General features: G+C 42.2%; 1 protein-coding gene across 1 annotated transcript in view; it reads left to right on the plus strand.

The window, feature by feature from the left end:
• The first annotated feature begins 658 nt into the window (after positions 1 to 658).
• Positions 659 to 25,238, plus strand: part of CATSPERE (catsper channel auxiliary subunit epsilon) — an 86,105-nt gene continuing 61,525 nt past the window's right edge. Inside the window, exons 1-7 of the mRNA XM_059677309.1 lie at positions 659 to 769; positions 6,503 to 6,551; positions 7,470 to 7,543; positions 7,824 to 7,893; positions 9,896 to 9,966; positions 20,046 to 20,070; positions 24,586 to 24,663. Coding sequence (XP_059533292.1) covers positions 705 to 769; positions 6,503 to 6,551; positions 7,470 to 7,543; positions 7,824 to 7,893; positions 9,896 to 9,966; positions 20,046 to 20,070; positions 24,586 to 24,663 — 432 coding nt within the window. The 5' untranslated portion in view covers positions 659 to 704. The remainder of the gene's footprint in view (positions 770 to 6,502; positions 6,552 to 7,469; positions 7,544 to 7,823; positions 7,894 to 9,895; positions 9,967 to 20,045; positions 20,071 to 24,585; positions 24,664 to 25,238) is intronic.

Genomic DNA, 25,238 nt, shown 5'->3' on the forward strand with positions numbered 1-25,238 from the left:
AGTTGGCGCTCAATAAGCACCTGTTACTGCTCATTTCTGTTCAATGGAAAAGTCACTTACAGAGTGCCTGCGCCTGCTATGCACCGCCAGGTGCCTATTGGTTATTGCAGTCGTTATAGGAAGATTTGGTCTAAAACAGTGGTTCTCAACCTTGGCTGCACATCAGAATCACCTGGGAATCTTTTTAAAATCCTGATTTCTGGGCCTCGATCTCATAACAAAGAAACAGAATTTCCGGAGGACGAGACCCAGAAATCAGGATTTTGAAAAGATTCCCAGGCGATTCTAATGTGCAGCCAAGGTTGAGAACCACTGGTCTGAAAGAAACACTGACTGGGAAGATCTATCTTCATTCACCCCGGGTTTTCCGAGGTGGTTTGCTATTCCACTCCAAAAAAGCACGGCTCTGCCTTTCCGAAAACCTGGTTTGGATTTTATTTTATTTGTCCTTGTCGGTAGTGTGACAGATCGCTCCCATTTAATCCCCGTCCCCCTCTTCCTCCCAACCTCTACCCGCCCTGCTTTTGATTTTCCACTGCGGCTGCCTCTTCAGCACCGGGTCGCTGACGCGCACGCGCACACGCACACGCACGCGCACGCGCACACGCACGAGCACAGGCACGCTCCCGCGCATGCGCACGTGGCGGGTAGGCCGGTGGGCGTAACCGGCGAGGAGGCGCGGTTCCACGGAGCGTCCGGGCGCCATGTCCGCCGGGGCAGTGGCGGTGCTGCTGTCCTGTCTGAGCTGCTGCGGCTCGGCTGTGTGGAGGTAGAGACGCCAGGGGAGGACGGGGCTCCCGGGGCCTCGCAGGGGTCCCCCTCCCAGCGCCTCAGAGTCCGCGGCCACCGTCCGGGCCCTCAGCTCCCCGCCCCCCTCCCCCGGGTACCAGCGCCCCACCGCCCCTGCCGGACGTTTCCGGTGCCTCCAGGCGCGAGATGAGGGGGCGCTGTTGGGACTGGGCTGCCCTGGAGTCGCGGTCACTTCACGTCGCTGAGCCCCCAGGAATCCGGAGACTTTTGTTTTTGCCGAGAAGAGAGGAGCAAAAATTCAAAAATTGCCACAGAGATTGGGGATGGGGGCGGGGAATTCACACAGCGGTTCTCAACCTTCCTCAGGTGGTGACCCAACCATAACATTATTTTCGTTGCTACTTCATCACTGTGAGGTTGCTGCTGTTATGAATCGTCATGTAAATATCTGATATGTGCAGGATGGTCTTCAGCGACCCCTGTGAAAGGGTCGTTTGACCGTTAAAGGGGTCGCGACCCACAGGTTGAGAACCGCTGCACTAGGCTAACTAGGTCGCCAGTGGTTGAAGGACGTGTATTAAAATACCCTAGAAAGGTTTTCACCGCAGGTTAAATTCGGGGGGCTAACCAGAAAGAAGCACGCCCTGCGAATGTTCTGTTCCATGGAGGTTTTGCCCTGACAGTAATTCCTGCTCTCCCACGTTCACGGCGTAAGAACACCAGCGAGCAGCCAAACCATGGGGGGGACCCAGGCATCTCACTGGGGAGGGGGCGTTGAGGGGGGCAAATAAGAGAGGCCATTGCAGAGGTCAGTGAAGTCATGAGAAAGCGAACAGGGGCATTCTGTTCTAACACGTGTGTGAGCCTTTGTTTTCTCTATGAAAAGGTGAGAAAAACGCATCTCCTGGGGTGGGTGCAAAAGCCGTGGTACAGACACGCGGTGGAATATTACTCGGCATGAAAAAGGGAATCTTACCGTTTACAACAGCGGGGATGGACCTGGAGCAAGCATGTCAAACTCGAAGGCTGAGCGGGCCAGGTAAACAAGGTGTGAGTGGCTGTGGCCCCCAAAGCACAACAGCTTCCCTTTTCATAGAAACGTGGGTTTATTTCGATAGAGACATGCGGAATACAAGGGGCCGAAATATGTGAGTCATCGTTAACAAAATAATAAGACATTTTAATAAAAATTATTTTTTCTTGAACGTTAACTTACCAGACACTGAATAACGGCACAAACTAATGAGCCTAACGCAAATAAAACTATTTTTGTTGTTCTCCAAAAGGAAAATATTTCCTGTTGCACACGTCAGACAAGTCAGTCCAAGACTAATGAGGTGGCCATCGGCTGCTAAAATATTCGCTGCTGGTATTAGTGGAGAGAAATGGTGCACCTGCGCATAAGGCGTGTAAGGGAAATGAATGTAACAGGAATTAAGTCAGCAGTCATTAGCGAACGTTGTAGTTCGTCCTTAATAATGATGTATAACAGGATATTGTAAAAAGTTATGAAATTTTTATTAAAATGTTTCTTACCAATATTTCGAGTGGGCCACAAAAATATTCATTGTGGTCCGCAGGCCACGAGTTTGACATGCTTGACCTAGAGGGTATTATGCAAAGTGAAATAAGTCAGCCAGAGAAAGACAAATACCATATGATTTCTTTTTAAAAATATGTATTTTTATTGATTTCAAAGAAGAAGGGAGAGGGAGAGACAGAAACATCACTAATGAAAGAGAGTCATTGATCGGCTGCCTCCTGCATGCCCCCAGCTGGGGATCGAGCCCGCAACCTGGGCATGTGCCCTTGACCAGAATCGAACCCAGGACCCTTCAGTCTGCAGGCCGATGCTCTATCCACTGAACCAAACTGGCTAGGGCCAAATACCATATGATTCCACTTACATGTGGAATCTAAAGAAAATAAATGAACAAACAAAAATTGAAACAGACTCATAGATACAGAGAGCAGACTGGTGGTTACCCGAGGGGAGAGAGATTGGGGTCTGGGGGAAAGAGGTGAAGGGATTAAGAAGTACAAAATGGCACTCACAAAGTAGTCATGGGGATGTAGAGTACAGCATAGGGAAGAGAGTCCATCATATTGTGATGACTACGTTTGGTGCCGAGTGGGCACTGGAAATATCAGTGGGAGCACTTTGTAAAGTATAGGATTGTCTAACCGCTATGCTGTACAGCTGAATACAAAATAATATTAAAAGTATACTGAAATTTAAATTTTAAAGAAAATGCTTTATGAGAGCCCCTGGCCACATGTGACTTTTGAGAAGTTGAAATATGACTACTCCAAATGAAGATCTTTTCACTTGCCCTAGCCTGTTTGGCTCAGTGAGTAGAGCATCGGCCTGCGAACTGAAGGGTCCCAGGTTCAATTTCGGTCAAGGGCACTTACCTCCCGTGACCAGACCCTGGTTGGGTTGCGTGCAGGAGGCAACAATGGATGTGTGTCTCTACATCAATATTTCCCTCGGTCTTTCCCTTTTCCATTTTCTACAAAAAATCAGTGAAAAATTCTCTTTTGCTCTTCCACTCTCTCTGAAAAATCAATGGAGAAATATCCTCCAAACCCCAAACAAGGAAGGGGAATCTGCAGATCTCTTCGTAGCTCCTGCTGGGTAGCCTCAGGCAGAGGCTAAATTAGCACCTCCTTAGATCCAAGAGCCAGTGTACCCAGTGGTCAGATTGGGACCATCTAGATTACAACTCCTCAGATCCATAAGGGACACACTCAGGGGGCAGACTCAGTGAGCACCAAAGCCCCACTGAAGCAAGTATTGCCCCAGAAGGGTGTCTTCAGCACAGAAGTTCTCCCACTGTAGACGCAGCTGATTCTCACTGCCAATTGGCCTGGAGGTCAATTCCTCCCAGTGATACCTACAACAATCAAGGCTTAACTACAACAAGACTGTGCACAAATCCCACAAAGGGGTGCACCAAGAGTGTCCACCTCAGGTAATTGGGGAGGCTGAGCCAATGGGCCCTATCAGACACCTAACACACAAAGCCACTCTACCAACACAGGGAAGCATAAAAAAAATGTGGAGACAAAGAAACAGTTCACAAATGACAGAAATGGAGGAAAGCAAATGACTGGATATACAGTTCAAAACCATGGGTATAAGGTTTTTCAAGAATTTTCTAGAAACTGCCAATAAATTTAGTGAGACCCTGGAGGATATGAAAAAAGACCAATTAGAAATTAAGCCTACACTGACTGAAATCAAGAATATTATACAGACTCCCAACAGCAGACAAGAGGATCCCAAGGACCAAGTCAAAGATTTGAAATACTAAGAAGCAAAAAAATGCCCAACCAGAAAAGCAAAAAGAAAAAAGAATCCAAAAGTATGAAGATAGTGTAAGGAGCCTCTGGGACAACTTCAAGCGCACCAACATCCGAATTATAGGGGTGCCAGGAGAAGAGAGAGAGCAAGATATTGAAAACCTATTTAAAGAAATAATGACAGAAAACTTCCCCTACCTGGTGAAAGAAATAGACTTACAAGTCCAGGATGCACAGAGAACCCCAAACAAAAGGAATCCAAAGAGGACCACACGAAGACACATCATAATTAAAATGCAAAGGGCAAAAGACAAAGAATCTTAAAAGCAGCAAGAGTAAAACGGTTACCTACAAGGGAGTACCCATACGACTGTCAGCTGATTTCTCAACAGAAACTTTGCAGGCCAGAAGAGAGTGGCAAGAAATATTCAAAGTGATGAATGCCAAGAACCTACAACCAAGATTACTTTATCCAGCAAAGCTATCATTCAGAACTGAAGGTCAGACAAAGAGCTTCACAGATAAGAAAAAGCTAAAGGAGTTCATCACCACCAAACCTGTATTACAGTGGGGCCTTGACTTACGAGTGTCCCAACTAATGAGTTTTTTGAGATACCAGCTGTCTCTCGGCCGATTTTTTGCATTGAGTTGATAGAGTAAGTTGAGTTAACGAGCCCCTTAATGAGCTCGGACTTGGAACGAATTAAACTCGTAAGTCAAGGCCCCACTGTATATGAAATACTGAAAGGTATTCTTTAAGAAGAGGAAGAAGAAAAAGGTAAAGATACAAATTATGAACAACAAATACGCATCTATCAACAACTGAATCTAAAAATCAAGTGAATAAAAAATTTGATGAACAGAGTAAACTGGTGTATATAATAGAACTAGGGCCATAGAAAGGGAGTGGACTGACAATTCTTGGGGGGAAAGGGGTGTGGGGGTGCAGGAAGAGACTGCACAAAAATTGTACATCTATGTGGATGAGGACAGTGGGAGGGGTAAGGGCAGAGGGTTGGGTGGGAACTGTGTGGAGGAGAGCTATGGTTGGGGTGAAAGAGGAACAACTGTAATAATCTGAACAATAAAGATTTACTTAAAAAAATAATTTCACTTGTTTATTCTTGCTTTTTTAATGTAGCCACTATAAATTTTTAAATTACATAAGTGACTTGCATTATATTTATGTTGGACAATGCTGCTTTAGATAGACTCAAGGTCCCTGAATAATAGAAATGAAAATGAACAAGGACTCACAGAAATTTGCACTTTACTTGGTGTTTCAAACAAGCAATGCTGTTTTATGGGTTTTTAATCTTTTTTCATTATTTTAATGCTCAGTTTATAAGGGAAGGTAATACAGCCAATATTCTTTAACAGTTTTCATCCTAAAACAAAAACAGCCCTACCTGGTTTAGCTCAGTGGCTAGAGCATCAGCCTGCAAACTGAAGGTTCCCAGGTTCGACTCAGTCAAGGGCATGTGCCTAGGTTGCGGACTGGACCCCCAGTAGGGGGCGTGCAGGAGGTAGCTGATTGATGATTCTCTCTCATCATTGTATTTCTATCTCTCCTGCTACCTTCCTCTCTGAAATCAATAAAAATATCATATATCTATATGTATATTTATATGGATGTGTGTGTGTATATATGTATGTACATATACACACACACACACACACACACACACACACACACACATATATATATATGCCTACCTAATATGCAAAGTGTCTTAGGAGTTCCACTGACCGGGAATTCAATCGCTTGCTATGACATGCTCTGACCACCAGTGGATGGAAGGGAGGCCCCAGCTGGCAGCCTCTAGGGACCCCACCCATGCATGAATTTCGTGCACTGGGCTTCTAATATTAAAGGTAAGTAAGTAAATAAATAAAGATGGAAAAGTATTTACAGACAGTTCCCAGCATATGATAGTTACACTTAATGATTTTTTGACGTTGTGGTGATGGAAAAGCCATGTGCATTGTAAAGTACATGAGATTTTGCAACATTTCATTATAAAATAGGCTTTATGTTAAATAATTTTGTCCAAATATAGGCTAATGTCAGTGTGCTGAGCAAGTTTAAGATAGATTATGCTGAACTGTGATGTTTGGTAAGCTAGGGGTATTAAATGCATTTTGAAATGACAATATTTTCAATTTACAATGGGTTTATTGTCATGTAACGCCATTGTAAGTCAAGAAGCATCTGTACTTGTCATTCTAGTGTCTTTGGATACTGAGCAAACCCTAACGTCTCTTGAGTGGTGGGTAGAGTTCACGGATAATCCTGAGTTTTAGCCCTGACCCTGCTCTCCAGGAAGATGTGTGGGCAGAAATGTAAAGCTCTTGGCAGCCCAGGCATGCTCTGACCATGCATAGAATCCCTCTTCCTTGGAGGAGAAATTAATTTTCAATTCTTATTTGACCTTCTCCTCCACAGATACTACGCTAACAGCCCAAACTACCGCATTTTTAGTACCAGAAGTACTGTAAGTGTTTAACTTTTTAAAACTATAGTTAAGTATTGTTGTTTGTGTGTTGTTGTTTTTTACCTTAGGGCAGAGTTAATCATACTCAGTTGTGTAGTACAGTGTCATTCTTTTATTTTTATTTCATATTCATTTCATTTATCTTCCTAAGATAGATCTCCTTCTCTAACAATAGTCCTTAAAAATGTAAGTTGCAAAAAAAGTGGTGTTTCTCTGAGTGTTTTGTGATTAATATTCAAAATACAATGTCATGATACAGATAGGATGACCCTGTCTCATTTATCTTCTTATTTTAATCCTCAGAACCTACTAGAGTACTTCCTAGATACTTAATATATTATTTTTGAAGTAAAATAAAAATCTTATTTGGTGGGGAAACTACTGAAGTGTCCCAGAAAAGTTACTTTTCCTTCATTGTATTACTTTGTATAATTTCAAATACATCAAATTTTAATTATTAACCTATATAATAAAAGGCTAATATGCAAATTGACCAACCTGCAAAATGACAGGTCGCTATGACACACGCTGACCACCAGGGGACAGATACTCAATGCAGGAGCTGCCCCCTGGTGGTCAGTGTGCTCCCACAGGGGGAGCACCGCTCAGCCAGAAGCTGGGCTCATGGCTGGCGAGTGCAGCAGTGGTGGCAGGAGCCTCTCCCGCTTCTGTGGCAGCACTGAGGATGTCCAACTGACAGGTCCAATCCTAAGCCATCAGTTGGAGATCCCCTGAGGGCTCCTGGACTGGGCGCAGGCCAGGCTGAAGGGCCCCTCCACCCCCAAATGCACGAATTTCGTGGACTGGGCCTCTAGTTCCTTTAATAAAGACCCAGAAAATTAAATTGTACATCTGAACAATGAGATGAAAATTTTGGAGCAAAGTTTTTGTTTGAACTATTTTACCTTCTTTTTTTAGATTACGTTAGAGTACGAAGGAACATTATTTTCTGAGTGGAGTGTGCCAGGAACTTGTTCTCTGAAAAATAAACGGTAATATTTTGGTCGTGAATGTCAATGTATGTGTATTTACACGTAACAAAACACTCACATAGCATGAATTCAGACTCAAGGCTGTGATTTAATGTGAATTTCTTCCCATTAAATAGATGTGAAAGGAAAAACAAAATCAGTTTGAAAATAGAAGTCATATATTGCTGTATTTTTCTTTTTCTTATTGAAGTTTTTAGGCTTAAAGAAGAGTAGGAGACATTTTATTAATCTCGTATGCATCTTTATTTATTTCTCCCTTCTTGTTCTCTTTAACTGCTAGTTCGCCTAAGACAGAGCTGCGCTGTTCTTCTCCGGGCATTCAGACTATAAGACCAATTGTTACAGGGCCAGTGAGTTGATCTGAATTATGAAACTTGAAAAATCCAGTTCATTTTTCCTTTTTTTGAGCTTTCAACCTAATTCAACCTGTTTTAAATAGTATAAGTTGTAACTGTAAATGAGAGGTATTTTTAAGTTACTGTTAAAATGTCATTAATTTTTAGATATGTCTTTGCAAGTTATAAGTGATGGAATGGTATGTGATTTTCACGTAGCCTTTTTATCAGCATGTTAAAGCCCCAGTTACCATTGTAATGATAACAGTACTCCCGGCTGAGAGCGCTCACGTCATTTACTCCTATGACAATGCCCAGGATGAAGAGCCATTTCTAGATTTGTTTTTACTCTGTTGTTGGTTTTGGTTTTTTTTTTCAAGAAAACATATGTGAATGCAAATAAATAAATCCTTTCAGGTTTACCAAAAAAGTAAAGCATTCTAATATTTTTTAAATTGACTTCATAGAGGAAGGAACAGGGAGAGAGAGATTGAAACATCAATGATGAGAATCATTAATCGGCTGCCTCCAAACCCCCAACCCAGACATGTGCCCTTGACAGGAATCAAACCCGGGATCCTTCAGTACCCAGGCCAACATTCTACCACTGAGTCAAACCAGCCAGGGCAATCATTTTAAAATATTGGCACTTTATCAATTAGTAACAAAATACTGGACCCACACTTCGCAGCTTAAGTTTTCACACAAATGTGTAAAGCCACTGCTTCAGAGACTTTGTGTGACTAATCCCGCCTTTACTTTGGGGCCTGTGCCTTCTTTTTATTTTTATTTTATTTTTTTAAATATATTTTATTTATTTTTTACAGAGAGGAAGGGAGAGTGATAGAAAGTTAGAAACATCGATGAGAGAGAAACATCAATCAGCTGCCTCCTGCACACCCCCTACTGGGGATGTGACGGCAACCAAGGTACATGCCCTTGACTGGAATCGAACCTGGGACACTTCAGACCCCTGGCTGATGCTCTATCTACTGATCCAACCGGTTGGGCTGTGCCTTCTTTTTAATTAACAATCTTCATTTTCATGAAACAAGTAGAGTGATATGAGAGAGGCCAGATGAATATTAATTCATTTTTTAACCCCTTTACCTGGAAACATATTGGAATTTGGCTTTTGAGTTTATGAGTTTTTTAAGTTTCATGAATTTCAGAGAGGAAGGGAGAGGGAGAGAGAGATAGAAACACCAATAATGAGAGAGAATCGTTGATCAGCTCCCTCCTGCACGCCTCCCACTGGGGAAAAAGCCCCCAACCCAGGCATGTGAAATGCCGGGACTCGAACCATGACCTCCTGGTTCATAGATCAATTCTCAGCCACTGAGCCATGCCAGCCGGTTTCCTTTCCCTTCTTTTGTATGTTGGAAACCCATAGAAACATTATGAAACATGTTATGTGAAAAAATAAGCACACACAAATACGTGCCTACATAGGACTACCTTTGTCATTTAGGTATAGTGTCATCGGATTTTACAACCTTTAAGGAGGGACATGTGACTTTTGAAACTCACTCAAAAACAACCAAAAATATTTCCAGGCATTGCCAAATTTCCCCTGGTGAGCAAAGTCACCTCTGGTTGGTAACCATTAAACAAGAAAATTCACTGAATTGTGTTTCAGTGGGGAAAATTGTAGGAGCTCTGCATCAGACACTCCTATCACTCGGGAAATGACAAGAGTTTAGGGAGCTCTGTGTTGGGAATCACGGTCAAGGACTGAGGAACTGAGGGCAAAGACATATATTTCTTATTATTACACAAAGTCAAATATAATAGAAATAATAAGCTATCTAAATTTGTCGCCACCCATGATAGTAAATCCTCAATTACAGAGAGTAACTAAAGAATTGGACTTACTAGTTTTATTCTGAAATTTATTCATTATACTTCCTCTAATCTTACATAATTAACTTAGTTCCTCTGTGACTTTGATCCCTGTATTAAATTATTTTTTTAAGTTACCTTCATATGTCATAGTTGCTTTTGCAATTTCTTTTAGGATTTAGAAGAAGAACGCTATTTATTTGTGGGCAGTTCTAATACTTGCTTCATGTGGTATCATAGAGTTATGTAAGTAATGCAATATTGAATACAAAGGTTATTATACTTCCTCAGAGAATTGAGCTTTAAATCTTAATTAACAAAATTAACAAATGGGTTATGTACATTACAGTTTCCATATAAGCTTTCTTTCACCAATCAAGATATTCTCAAATAGCCCTAGCTAGTTTGGCTCCGTGGATAGAGCATTGGCCTGTGGACTGAAGGGACCCGGGTTCAATTCTGGTCAAGGGCGCAGGCCCTGGTTGTGGGCTTGATCCCCAGAAGGGGGCATGCAGGAGGAAGTCAATCAATGATTCTCTCTCATTATTGATGTTTCTATCTCTCTCTTCCTCTCTCTTCTTCTCTGAAATCAATAAAAATATATATTTTTTTAATTAAATCTTTATTGTTCAGATTATTACATTTGTTCCTCTTTTTTCCCCCCATAACTCCCCTCCTCCCAGTTCCCACCCCACCCTCCAACCTCACTCCCCACCCACTGTCCTCATCCATAGGTGCATGATTTTTGTCCAGTCTCTTCCCGCATCTCCCACACCCCTTTCCCCCCCAAGAATAGCCAGTCCATTCCCTTTCTATGTCCCGGATTCTATTATAATCACCAGTTCATTCTGTTCATCAGATTATTTATTCACTTGATTCTTAGATTCACTTGTTGATAGATGCGTATTTGTTGTTCATAATTTGTATCTTTACCTTTTTCTTCTTCCTCTTCTTAAAAGATACCTTTCAGCATTTCATATAATACTGGTTTGGTAGTGATGAACTCCTTTAGCTTTTCCTTATCTGTGAAGCTCTTTATCTGACCTTCAATTCTGAATGATAGCTTTGTTGAATAAAGTAATCTTGGTTGTAGGTTCTTGGTATTCATCACTTTGAATATTTCTTGCCACTCTCTTCTGGCCTGCAAAGTTTCTGTGGAGAAATCAGCTGACAGTCGTATGGGTACTCCCTTGTAGGTAACTGAGTTTCCTTCTCTTGCTGCTTTTAAGATTCTCTCTTTGTCTTTTGCTCTTGGCATTTTAATTATTATGTGTCTTGGTGTGGTCCTCTTTGGATTCCTTTTGTTTGGGGTTCTCTGTTCATCCTGGACTTGTAAGTCTATTTCTTTCACCATGTAGGGGAAGTTTTCTGTCATTATTTCTTCAAATAGATTTTCAATATCTTGCTCTCTCTCATCTCCTGGCACCCCTATAATTCTGATGTTGGTACGCTTGAAGTTGTCCCAGAGGCTCCTTACACTATCTTCGTATTTTTGGATTCTTTTTTCATTTTGCTTTTCCGGTTGGGTGTTTTTTGCTTCTTCGCATTTCAAATATTTTACTTGTTCCTTGGGATCCTCTTGTCTGCTGTTGGGAGTCTGTATAATATTCTTGATTTCAGTCAGTGTATGCTTAATTTCTAATTGGTCCTTTATCACAACATCGAGGGTCTCATTAGATTTCTTGTACATCTCATTAAGTTTATCGGCAGTCTCTGGAAGACTCTTGAAAGACCTCAAAAGTGTGGTTTTGAATTCTATATCCAGCAGCCTGCTTTCCTCCAGTTCTGTCATTCGTGTCCTGTTTCTTTGTCTTGGCATTTTTTATGCTTCGCTGTGTTGATAGAGTGGCTTGCTGTGCTATGTGTCCCAATTACCTGAGGTAGACACTCTTGGTGCACCCCCTTGCGGTCTTTGTGCGCTGTCTTGTTGTAGCTAAGCCTTGATTGTTGTAGGTAACACTGGGAGGGATTTGACCTCCAGGCCAACTGGCTGTGAGAATCAGCTGTGTCTGCAGTGGGAGAACTCCTGTCCTGGATCTTTAGGGCAGTGCTAATCTAGCCTCTGCCTGAGGATATCCTGCAAATGCCTCTGTGCATGGCTTGGGCGGGGCAGGTCCCAGGGGATCAACAGGGCGGACCAAGGGAGCAGTTATGGCTGCTCTCAGTCCCGTCCCCAGAGGCTCTGCCTCTCAGTGTCCCAGCAACCGCTGCAAACCTCGGAGAGAAAACTGCCCTGAATTCTGACCGATGCCAGACAGTCCCGCTTCTCCCGTTTGAGTCTGGGTCCCTAGAGACTCGCCTGGAACTGGAGCCCACAGCCTGAGACTCCCTCCCGATTGAAAAAGACAACCGCGCCCTCAGCCACCAGCCCATTCCGCAGCACCTCCGCACCTACGCCTACTCTGAGTCTCGGTATGCTTTTCTCTTTCCTTCTAGTTGTGGAATTTCCACTCAGCCAGCCTTCCTGTGGTTCTGGGTGATGTCCATTCTGTCTTTTAGTTGTATTTTTGAAGTGGTTGTTGGAAGCAGCAATCTCCGGTGTTTACCTATGTCACCATCTTGGTTTTTCAAAAAATATATATTTTTAAAAAAGATATTCTCAAGCCCTAACTGGTTTGGCTCAGTGGATAGAGCATCAGCCTGCGGACTGAAGGGTTCCAGGTTCGATTCTGGTCAGGGCATGTACCTTGGTTGCAGGCACATTCCCAGTAGGAGGTGTGCAGGAGGCAGCTGATCAATGTTTCTCACTCTCTATCGCTCTCCCTTCCCTCTCTGTAAAAAAATCAATAAAAAATATTTTTAAAAAAAGATATTCTCAAATATGCTGCCAAACTTATATTGAAAAACAAACAATAACAATCACAACCACTATTTGAACATACACTGCTTCTATTTTATGTAAATTACATCTCTCAGTTTATCACAATAACCACACTAATGTAAGTCTTATTATCTTCATTTTATAAATGTGGAAATGTAAGCTTGGATAGATAAAGGAATTTGGACAGAAATACAAAGCCACTAAAAGATAGCATTGGGGTTTGACTCTGTTTTTTCAGACTACAAGACTCTTTTATTTCTGTTATGTACATTACTAGAGGCCTGATGCAAGAAATCCGTGCAAGAGTAGGCCTTCCTTCCCCCGGGTGCCAGCACCAGCTTCCCTTTGGCACCCAGGACCCAGGCTTTGCTCTGGCTGCCGGCAGGCACCCAGGACCTGGGCTTCCCTCCAACCCTGGCTTTATCTGGAAGGGCGTCCAGAATCACGCTTGGAAGGACATCCAGTCTAATTAGCATATTATGCTTTAATACGGTAGATATTACAAAAGGACTCTGTCTTGGATAGCTATTCTAACCCATTGTAACATGAAAGTGAATGAATATAGCTAAGAAGGGAAACCTTGTACAAGAAAAAATAATTAGCCCTGCTGGTGTTGCTCAATGGTTAGAGCCTTGGACAGTCAGGGAAGGGTCTTGGGTTCCATTCCCAGTCAAGGGCACATGCCTTGGTTGCAGGTTCAATGCCAGCCCAGTTGGGGTGCGTGCAGGAGGCAACCAATCTATGTGTCTATCTCACAATGATATTCTCTCTCTCTTTCTCCCTCCTTTTACTCTCTGCACCCCCCCACACCCACCCTTCTAATCTCTCTAAATATCAGTAGAAAAAAGTATTCTCAGGTAAGGATTAACAAAATCAGAAATAATAACTAACTGCATTATAAAATCACTCAATAAGTAAAAAACATCAGTGAATTCATCTGTGACTTTCTTCTTTCTCTAAACATGTTTTTGAGACTCCCATGTTCAAACAAAAATCGTTAGTTCTTGCATTGTCAATGCTCAAAGGCATTCCATTGTATGAATAGTTTGCTCATTCTGCTGCCAATGCATGTATTTGCAACCATAGGGCCTTGCTACTCAAAGTGTGGTCCAAGGGCCAGCAGCACTAGCACCTGGGAACTTGTTAGAAATGCGGAATCTCAGGTCTCATTCCAGACCTACTGGATCATGGCCTGCATTTTAACAAGATCCTGGAGTCATTTGTATGTTCATTACTGTTTGGGAAGTACCAATCTAACACACATAAGTGAGCGTTTCTCTGAGATATACACCTAAAAGTAGAATTGCCTCAAGTTAGGGTATGCACTTGTTCAACTTGACTAGGTAATGCATAAGGGACTTTTGAAAAGGTTGCCAAATTTTATATCTACACCAGAAATGGACAAAAATTCCAATTGTTCTATATCCTAATGAACACTTAATATTATCTGATTTTTTACTTTTTCCAACCTAGTAGGTGTGAAATTATGTCATTGTGCTTTTTATTTACACTTTCCTGATTACTGTTGAGCATATTTTCATGTATTCATGAGGAATTTTCTTCTCTCTCTATTACATGAGCCTTTTTACCCATTTTTGAGTTGTTTTTATATTTCATAAAATAGTTTCATTATATTTTAATTACTAGGACATTATCATATACTAGGGGCCCGGTGCACGAAATTCGTGCACTGGGTGTGGGGGGGTGGGAGTGTCCCTCAGCCCAGCCTGCCCCCTCTCACATACTGGGAGCCCTCAGGCGTTGACCCCCATCACCCTCCAATCGCAGGATCAGCCCCTTGCCTAGGCCTGACGCCTCTGACAGGTGTCAGACCTGGGTAGGGGACCCTCATTTCCCCCCATCACTGGTTCTGCCCCCAGCCCAGGCCTGATGCCTCTGGCCCAGGCATCAGGCCTGGGCAGGGGACCCCCAGACCCCTACGATTGCTGGCTCTGCCCCTTGCCCAGGCCTGATGCCTTGGCCAGAGGCGTAGACCCCCATCACCCTCCGATCGCCTGATCGGCCCCTTGCCCAGGCCTGACGCCTCCACCAGAGGTGTCAGGCTTGGACAGGGGACCCCCATCTCCCCCCAATCACTGGCTCTGGCCCCCGCCCAGGCCTGAGGCCTCTGGCCCAGGAATCATGCCTGGGCAGGGGACCCCATCTCCCTCTGATCGCTTGCTCCACCCCCCGCCCAAGCCTGACGCCTCTGACCCAGGCTTCAGGCCTGGGCAAGGGGACCATCATATCCCCCCAATCCCCGGCTCAGCCCCCCGCCCAGGCCTGATGCCTCGGCGAGAGGAGTTGACCCTCATCACCCTCCGATCACCAATCACCGGATCGTCCCCTTGACCAGGCCTGAGGCCTCCGGCAGAGGTGTCATGCCTGGGCAGGGGACCCCCAGCTCCCCGTGGTTGCAGGCTCCACCCCTGCCCAGGCCTAACGCCTCTGGCTGAGGCGTCCGGCTCAGGCAGCGGGGACCCGCAGCTGCAGCGGCCCCGCGATCGTGGGCTTCGTTTTAGGCACAGGCAAGGGAACCCTAGCTCCCGGGACTGCCAGCTACGACCGTGTCCAGCTCCCATCGCTGGCTCCACCCCTACTTCCTGCTATCACTGGCCAGGGCGGCAAAGGCGCTTGATTCTCCGATCATGGCTGGGGGGCAGGGCAAAGGCGGCCCCAGGGCCGCGTTTGTCCTGCCCCCCAGCTCTTAGCTCCCCCCTGGGTTTCCAATCACTGTCAGTGGCAGGGGGCTTCTTCCTGCTTTCCCTTTCGCCTCCCTGCATTGTGCCTACATATGCAAATTAACCGCCATCTTGTTGGCAGTTAACTGCCAATCATAGTTGGCAGTTAATTTGCATATAGCCCTGATTAGCCAATGAAAAGGGTATCATTGTACACCAATTACCATTTTTCTCTTTTATTAGTGTAGATTTTTTGAAGTATTTTAACCCACTTTATGTAGCTTTTCACTTTTTATGATCTCTATTGATAGTAGGGTCCCTGCTATGGTAGATTAATTAATAAACTCTTTCCTTTATGGGTTTATCCATTTTTAGTCTAAGAAATCTTTTCCTACCTGCAAGTTCATAAAAATATTCTCCTATATTTTTTTCTAAAAGCTCAACACAGCCCTGGCTGATGTGGCTCCATTTGTTGGGCATTGTCCCGTGCACCAAAAGGTCACAGGTTCAATCCTAGTCAGGCATATACCCAGGTTTCATGTTCAATCCCTGATTGGGGGTGCATTCAGGAGGCAACCAAGCAATGTTTCTTTCTCACATCAATATTTCTCTCTCTCTCTCTCCCTTCCTCTCTCTCTAAAATAAATGAAAATATTTTTTAAATAAAAATAATAATAAGTAAAAGTTCAATACACTTTTGCCTTCCAGAATTAAGTCCTTAATCCACCTGGAAGTAGTTCTTGTACATGCTTCAAGACAGGGATCCAATTTTATTTTTCTGGATGAATAATTAATTTTTCATACCCATTTATTGAATAATATATTTACCTATAATGCCTGCTCTGTCATAGGTCAGTTTTCCATTCTGCAGGGATGTCTTTCCAGTCCAGCTGTCCTTCATAAGTGGTAGCTCCAGTATCCATCCCACTCCAACCCCAGCTCTTATGCTTCTGCAGAAGTCTCTTAGTATGTCTTGGGCCTCTTTTTCCTCCCTATACATTTTTAGAACTGATTTGTCAAATTCCACAGAAACCCTGGTAGGAATTTTTATAATTTCTCTAAATATTTTAATCAAATTGAAAAGTCTTTCTACTCAAGAATCTATACTAATAAAAGGGTAATATGCTAATTAGACCAGACATCCTTCCAGACTAGGCCGCGGGTCCCAGGTGCAAGGGCTGAGGCAGAGGTGGTTAGGGGCGATCAGGCTGGCAGGGGAGCAGTTAGGGGTGAGCAGGTAAGCAGGGGAGCAGTTAGGGGTGATCAGGGGTTCCAGGTGCCTGCTGCCAGCTCAGGCGAATCTGCCTGTGGTCCCAGGTGCCTGTGGCCGGCCTGACCGAAGCCAGCCCAGTCCTGGATGCCTGTGGCTGGCCAGAGGGAGGAAACTCTGGGTCCTGTTTGCTCCGGCCGGCCAGAGAGAGGGAAGCCCAGGTCCTGGGTTCCTGCAGCTGACCTGAGGTGGGAAGCCTGGGTCCCAGGTGCAGGGGCCAAGACAGAGGCGGTTAGGGGTGGTCAGGAAGGCAGAGGAACAGTTAGGGGTGATCAGCCAGGCAGGCAGGTGAGTGATTAGGAGCCAGCGGTCCCAGATTGCAGGAGGGATGTCCGACCCCAACAGATCAGGCCTAAACTGGCAGTCGGACATCCCTCGAGGAGTCCCATATTGGAGAGGGTGCAGGCCGGGCTGAGGGACCCCACCCCTGTGCACAAATTTTGTGCACCAGGCCTCTAGTCTATCTATATAAAAGGCTAATATGCGAAGTGAAGCATGTTTCCGTGCCTCATCTCATTTGATCCTCACATAAGTCCTGGAGTAGGTAGATAGGAGACTTGGTGGAATCCTATTTTCATTAGCCAGAAAGTGGAGATTTAGAAAGCTTAGAAACTTGACCCGACTGAAAAGAAGTAAGAAATGGTGGACCTTGAAAATAACTTCAGATTTTCTGACTGCGCAGAATATAGTCAAACACTGCTGCAGTTAAATACTTTACCCTTTGTTCTCCCTGCATGATCTACAGTAATAATCTGCTTCGTGTTGATAGTTACTGCTGTGTTGCTGACAATTACCTCAATGAGAAGTTGGGGTGCCTCACTGGGCTGGAAAAAGTTTAGCTAAATCAGAAAGCAGGTCTAACTAGGCAAGTTTATTGTATGTTTATAAAAGGCTAAGTTGGCTCACACATGCGCGATACATATAAAGCTCTCGCTGGCGTCAATCGCACGCGTGTGTTTCCATCTGTCATTGTTGATGGTGAATTTGATTGACACTTATAGAGAAAGGGCAAATAGCAATATTAAAATATTTCTTCTAATCAATTTCCTTTCAATGTGCACGAATTCATCCACTGGGCCACTAGTAATATATAACCCTCCATGTATTTAGATTCTTTTACATGTCTACCAATAAAGTTTCGTAATTTTTTCATATGGATGCCTGGACATCTTTTAAAAAATATATTTTTTTTTGTTTTTGTTGTTGATTTCAGAGAGGAAGGGTAGAGAGAGAGAGAGAGATAGAAACATCAATGATGAGAGAGAGTCATTGATCTCCCGCCACCTCCACACCTCCTACTTGGGACCAAGCACACAACCTGGGCATGTGCCCTTGACAGAAATCGAATCTGGGACCCTTCAGTCCACAGGCCGATGCTCTATCCACTGAGCCAAACTGGCTCGGGGTGGACATTTGTATTAGACTCATTTCTAGGTACTTTTGTATTTTTATTGCTATTATAGTCAAGTTTTTTAAATTGCATTTTCTAACCAGAACTTCTTGTTGTATATAATGCAGTTTACTTTTGAATGTTGATTTTTATATCCAGCAACCTTATAACATTCTTATATTAATTCTAATAATTTACTTATATATTCTCTTGGAATTTTAATAAATCATATAGCCTAAAAATATTTTTTCCCAACAAGTATGTCTTTTATTCCTTTTATTCTATACTGCATGGTTGACACACAGTGTATCTAGAAGGATTATATAGCAGGCCTCCTTGTTTTATTTCTGATCTTAAAGGGAGGCTGTCATCATTTCATTATTTTGTATAATATTTGTTACAGGTTACAAGTTAAGGAAATTTCCTTTTATTCCAGTTAGCGGTGAATTTTTCTTACGAATTGGCGTTGAAATTTATTTAAAGTTTTTTTGTTTCCACTTAAAAGTTAATATGGCTTTTTTCCTTTACTATGTTTATTGGGCGAATAATAGTCACTAATATTTCTATTTTAAAATATATTTTATTGATTTTTTACAGAGAGGAAGGGAGAGGGGTAGAGAGTTAGAAACATTGATGAGAGAGAAACATCTATCAGCTGCCTCCTGCACACTCCCTACTGGGGATGTGCCCGGAACCAAGGTACATGCCCTTGACCGGAATTGAATCTGGGACCCTTGAGTCTGCAGGCTGACACTCTATCCACTGAGCCAAACCAGTTAGGGCTTCTATTTTAAACTGACCCTGTATTTCTAGAATAATCCAATTTAGTATCAATGAATTCTCTTTCATATATATTGACAGATTTTGTTTGCTAATATTTTTTAATATGTTTAAAGATAGGGTTTAATGTAGAAAACATCAAGATGGTAATAGAAGATTCTATACTCCCATGTTTGCTAATATTTTGTTTAGTGTTGTGTGTGTGTGTATGTGTGTGTGTGTGTGTGTGAATATTCAGGAGTGAGGTTGAGGGTTGGCCTGTGATTTTTCTCCCCTCATACCATCCTTTTCTACTTTTGGTACCAAGACTATCCTGGACTCATCACTTAAGTTATTAGTCATTTTTTTATCTTTCCTCTAAGAGATTTTGTGTAAGATAGGAAATGTTTATTCCTTGAGTATTTGATGGAAACTTGCATAGAAATCCACTTGAATCTGGATTCTTTTTGTGGTTGAGAGGATGTGGAAGATTTCCTAATTTAATGGCTAGTGTGCTAGTTTGGAATTTTTATTCTTATAAAGTCCATTTTCACCGGTAGTATTTTTCTGGAAATTTACTATGTCTTCAGTTAGCAATTTTAGTACAAATTTCAATGTCATAAAGTTGTCTATAAAGTCCTCTTATTTTTGTTTAACCTCTGACATCGGTGCAGTGATTCAGATCTTACCTTTGTAACATTTTTATTTGTGTCTCCCTTCTGTTTCCTTGTTCATCCTAGGGGTATTGCTATGTCATTAGCCTTTTCAGAGAACCATCCTTTGGTTCTGTTGAGCTTTTCTGTTGCTGCAGATGTGAAGTGATGTCAGATTTTAAAAGATTAGTCATGCATCTTGGCTATGGGAATGTGCACTGTTGTTAAGGAAGCATGCATATTCAGGCCCCTCAGCCTTTGTGAAGACACATGAGAGTCATAATTATATTTAATTTTAGACATATGTAGCTTTTGGGGGAGGGGAGAGATAAACTTTGATTTGTTATTCCACTTATTTATGCATTTATTGGTTGATTTTTTTTTTTACTTTATATTGTTGACACTATTAAAGATTTCCCCATTTCCCTCCCTTTTGCCTACCTCCACCCAATTCCTACCCTTCCCTCTGGCCGTCACATACTATTGTTTGTGTCTATTGGTTGTTTCTTGGATGTGCCCTTGACCAGAAATCAAAGCCACAACTTTGGAGTATCGGGATGACACTCTAACCAACTGAGCTACTCAGCCACAGCCAGATGTGGCTTTTATTACATTTAGCTCATAATAATTTATCTCTATTGGGATATAAAGGGAATACTCTAAGATTTAGTTATGTATATTGAAAGTAAAGTATTCAAACTAATATTTAGCATGCTGTTTACTAACATATGATTCCTCTTTTTCCCAACAGTCATTTCCATCAGAATTTAACCCAGGTAAGTTTTCTTTTTTTAATTTTATACATCCTTCATATGTCACTACTATATTATTTCTCTCTTATCTTCCATAATTACCAGAAGAGGAATTTTCCAGGCTAATTTTTCAACAAAATGTGTGTAGAGCATGGTACTAGGGATGGTTTGAGGATCCTTAGGGCGCAGGCTTTCTCAGGAGGTCTACCTTTTTCCAACTTCATATCTGCATGAGGACAGATTCTCCCAATATGCTTTCACCAGAACAACACATACAGCAGCTTGATGGAGGAACATAGAGGAAAATCCAGCTCTTCTATGAAGCAAGATATTAAAAAGATTTTGTAATGTAAAACAACCATTCTTACTATTTTTTTGTTTGGAAAATAGTTATTTTTTTCATAAAAACATGTTGGTTCTGTTAACATGTAAATATGTTTATCTTAGTTTTAAAACAAATTAATAAATATTTTTAATTTTGTTATATCATACATATTGATGAACGTAACCCACATAAGAGAAAAGCTTTATGGAATGCTCAATAATTTTTAAGACAATAAATGTCTTGAATTCAAAGTTCTTTAACATATGGATGAGAGGATGATTATATATGATCGATACGGTCAAAATTTTTAAATTGAAATCAGGTGATAATATTGGGAAGGTAAAGCACTGTAGATATTTTAATTTTCTAAAAGCAGTGATTTACTAGAAAAAGATGCAGTAAAACTAATAATAATAAATAAGCTTCCTATATTGCATCCAGATGGTTGAATGTGTCTGTTTGTACTCCTGTCCCAAATCCAATTCACATCATGCAATGTTTTATTATGGTTATAACTCTTGCATGGAAAAGCAGGAGAGAGTATTATTTGTGAATAAGGAATTTAAATATAGAAAATAGAGAGAAACTTCTAGAAGTAGAATACATATTACACGCCAAAATAATGCAGAATAACCTCCATCTCACTCAAAACACACAGAAATGCCTTTTAAGGAGAAACCAAGATGGCGGCATAGGTAAACACTGGAAATTGCTGCCTCCCACAACAACTTCAAAAATACAACAAAAAGACAAAACGGACATCATCCAGAAGTACAGGAAGGTTGGCTGAGTGGAAATTCTACAAGTAAAAAGAAAGAGAAAAGTACACTGAGACTCAGAGAAGCTGCAGAGGTGGAGTGCAGAGGTACGGGGGCTCGAGCGCGCACGGGGAAAAGGGCTGGCACCTGAGGACGCGGCTATCTTTTTGAATCGAGAGGGAGTCACAAGCTCCTGTCTACTCTGAACTCCAGTTCCGGGAAGTCTCTGGGGACCCAGGACTCATACGGGGAGAAACTGGACTGTCTGGCAGCAGGCAGAACTCGGAACTTGACGGCGGCTTTCCCTCAGAGGTGCTTGCAGCAATTACCGGGACGCTGAGATGCTGGGCCTTTTAGGGCAGGGCTGAGCATCAGCCATAGCTGCTTGCTCCGCCTGTTGATTCCAAGACCCCGCCCCACCCAAGCTGTGCACAGAGGCTTTTGCATATGAATGCCCTGGCCCTTTGCAACCTGAAAATTACCTAACAAATTGCAGCTGGGCCAGACAGACCCAGAACTTCCAAGAGAAGGCCTAAGGCCCCACAGCAGCTTGCATTGCTTCACAGCTGGGCCAGACAGACCCAGAACTTCCAAGAGAAGACCTAAGGCCCCACAGCAGCTTGCATTGGTTCACAGCTGGGCCTCATCTGGGCACCTCCAAACTCCAAAAAAGGAAGGGGAATCTGCAGATCTCTTCGTAGCTCCCGCTGGGTAACCTCAGGCAGAGGCTAAATTAGCACCTCTTTCGATCCAAGAGCCAGTGTACCCAGTGGTCAGAGGGGGACCATCCAGATTACAACTCCTCAGATCCATAAGGGACACACTCCAGGGGCAGACTCAGTGAGCACCAAAGCCCCACTGAAGCAAGTATTGCCCCAGAAGGGTGTCTTCAGCACAGAAGTTCTCCCACTGCAGACACAGCTGATTCTCACTGCCAATTGGCCTGGAGGTCAATTCCCCCCAGTGATACCTACAACAATCAAGGCATAACTACAACAAGATTGTGCACAAAGCCCACAAGGGGGTGCACCAAAAGTGTCCACCTCAGGTAACTGGGGAGGCTGAGCCACTGGGCCCTATAGGACACCTAGCACACAAAGCCACTCTACCAACACAGGGAAACAAAAAATGCGGAGACAAACAAACAGGTCACAAATGACAGAAATGGAGGAAAGCAAACGATTGCATATAGAGTTCAAAACCACGTTTATAAGGTTTTTCAAGAATTTTATGGAAACTGCCGATAAATTTAGTGAGACCCTGGAGGATATGAAAAAAGACCAACTAGAAATTAAGCACACACTGACTGAAATAAAGAATAATATACAGAGATCGAACAGCAGACAAGAAGATCCCAAGAATCAAGTCAAAGTTTTGAAATACAGAGAAACAAAAAATACCCAACCGAAAAAGCAAAAAGAAAAAAGAATCCAAATATATGAAGATAGTGCTGGAAGAAGAGAGAGGGCAAGATATTGAAAACCTATTTGAAGAAATAATGACAGAAAACTTCCCCTACCTGGTGAAAGAAATAGACTTCCAAGTCCAGGAAGCGCAGAGAACCCCAAACAAAAGGAATCCAAAGAGGACCACACCAAGACACATCATAATTAAAATGCCAAGAGCAAAAGACAAAGAGAGAATCTTAAAAGCAGCAAGAGAAAGAAACTCAGTTACCTACAAGGGAGTACCCATACGACTGTCAGCTGATTTCTCCACAGAAACTTTGCAGGCCAGAAGAGAGTGGCAAGAAATATTCAAAGTGATGAATACCAAGAACCTACAACCAAGATTACTTTATCCAGCAAAGCTATCATTCAGAATAGAAGGTCAGATAAAGAGCTTCACAGATAAGAAAAAGCTAAAGGAGTTCATTACCACCAAACCAGCATTATATGAAATGCTGAAAGGTATTCTTCAAGAAGATGAAGAAGAAAAAGGAACTCCTACCATTTGCCACAGCATGGATGGAACTGGAGAGCATTATGCTAAGTGAAATAAACCAGTCAGAGAAGGATAAATACCACATGATCTCACTCATTTGTGGAATATAATGAACAACATAAACTGATGAACAAGGACTTATCCAGAGACAGAGAGGCATTGATTGGACTGTCGGGCCTTGGAGGGAAGGTAGGGGAGGGTGGGGGTAAGGGGGAAAGATTAACCAAAGGACTTATATGCAAGCATATAGGCCTAACCAATGGATACGGACAACGGGGGATAGGGGGGTGAGGGCATGAGCGGGGGGGCGGGGAGGGGGAAATGGGGTAATGTGGGGATAAGGACACATATGTAATATCTTAATAAAAAATATATTTTAAAAAAATAAATGCCTTTTAAAAAATATTATGTCTGGCCCAGTCAGTGTTGCTCAGTGGTTGACCATAAACCCATGAACCAGGAGATCATGGTTCGATTCCCAGTAAGGGAGCATGCGGAAGGCAGCCAATCAATGATTCTCTCTCATCATTAATGTTTCTCTCCCTTTTCCTTCCTCTTTCTGAAATCAATAAAAACATTTTTTTAAAAAAGAAAATATGTTTACATAATGCTAGTACCGCCTTTTACATTATACAGGTACGTGTGTGTGTATAGAATTTAAAAACAAGTGAAGGAGTTTTCTATTGGTCAGAAATAATTAAAGAATTAAAAGCCAAAGATATAAGATTGAATTCTGAGCTAAGGGTATTAGACACAATATAATCCCTAGTAGACTGGGGTGATGTTTCTGCAGCTGGAAAGTGAAGATTCCAGCCCGTGGGAGAGGGAGGAGCTGAAACCATTCTCCCCACATGGTGCTAAATTTATAAACAAGAAAGGAAAGAATTAGACCTACAGCTAGTGAGGTGGCCATGGTGTATCAAGTGGCAAAAGCAAGCTACAAATAACCTTTGTAGTGTGACTTCATCTTTGTAAAATGTGTGTGTGTGTGTGGGGTGGGGCGCTGTGTCTATTTGTGAGTTCAGAGAAAGATAGATAAGCATTCCTATGAAGTTTTAAAATTACCTCAGGTGTTTAGAGGAATATTATTAACTCTCCCTTCGTATGTCTTTGAGTTGTTTCACTTACTTAAAAACAACACATAATGCCGAAACCGGTTTGGCTCAGTGGATAGAGCGTCAGCCTGCGGACTGAAGGGTCCCAGGTTCGATTCCGGTCAAGGGCATGTACCTGGGTTGCGGGCACATCCCCAGTGGGAGATGTGCAGGAGGCAGCTGATCGATGTTTCTCTCTCATCGATGTTTCTAGCTCTCTATCTCTCTCCCTTCCTCTCTGTAAAAAATCAATAAAATATATTTAAAAAAAAAACAAACACATAATGCTTTGATTTTTTTAAAAATATGAGATAATCAAAGTTTTTAAAATATATAAACATTATTATGGTTATGTTTTGCTACAACTAAAAATGAAATTTGTCCAGAATTAAAGAAATGCAAACATTTTGTTTTGTAGATTATCAAGATATGGGTATACGATCCAGAAAATGCTGACCCAAATGAGTTGCTATGGAATGCAGTTGTGCCATCACTAGTAGGTGGAATCATTATCCTAGATAAAATAATATGCTACATTTCTTTTTTAAGGGCTGTGAATAATTTATTTTAAGTGGCCCAGAACTAACTAAATACATTTTAATTATCCACTAAGTTGAGTTTATGCTCTATCTCTATAATTATCAATTTTCCTTTAGAATTCTTTTCTGAGCATTTTTTTGCAATTTCTGTGCACCTCATTATTCATGAAGAAGCTGTTCTTTAAAGTGCTTTATAGGTGTTCATTGAGCATCTACCTTGAAGTCATCTTTCAAAAACTTGTTCAGTCTCTTATTGAGTCAGAGGTGGGTTGAGGTTCAAAATGCGTTAAACATTGGGGATTATTTACAGTTCAGTCAGAGATGTTTATGGAAGAGAAAGAAGAATGAAGAGTCAGGGATAGTTAGGACTTGGGTGTCTCTTGGGCACATTACACGTTGTCTGATGAAAACCCAAAAAGACAATTTACATTTTGCCAGAATTATTTTGTGTATGATTTATCAAAATTGTAGCATTAAAATAATTCCTTCAAACTACTCAAGTGAAAACATCCTGATTTGATCATGGCAGGCA

Source organism: Myotis daubentonii, chromosome 20, assembly GCF_963259705.1.
Source record: "Myotis daubentonii chromosome 20, mMyoDau2.1, whole genome shotgun sequence".
Taxonomy (NCBI): domain Eukaryota; kingdom Metazoa; phylum Chordata; class Mammalia; order Chiroptera; family Vespertilionidae; genus Myotis; species Myotis daubentonii.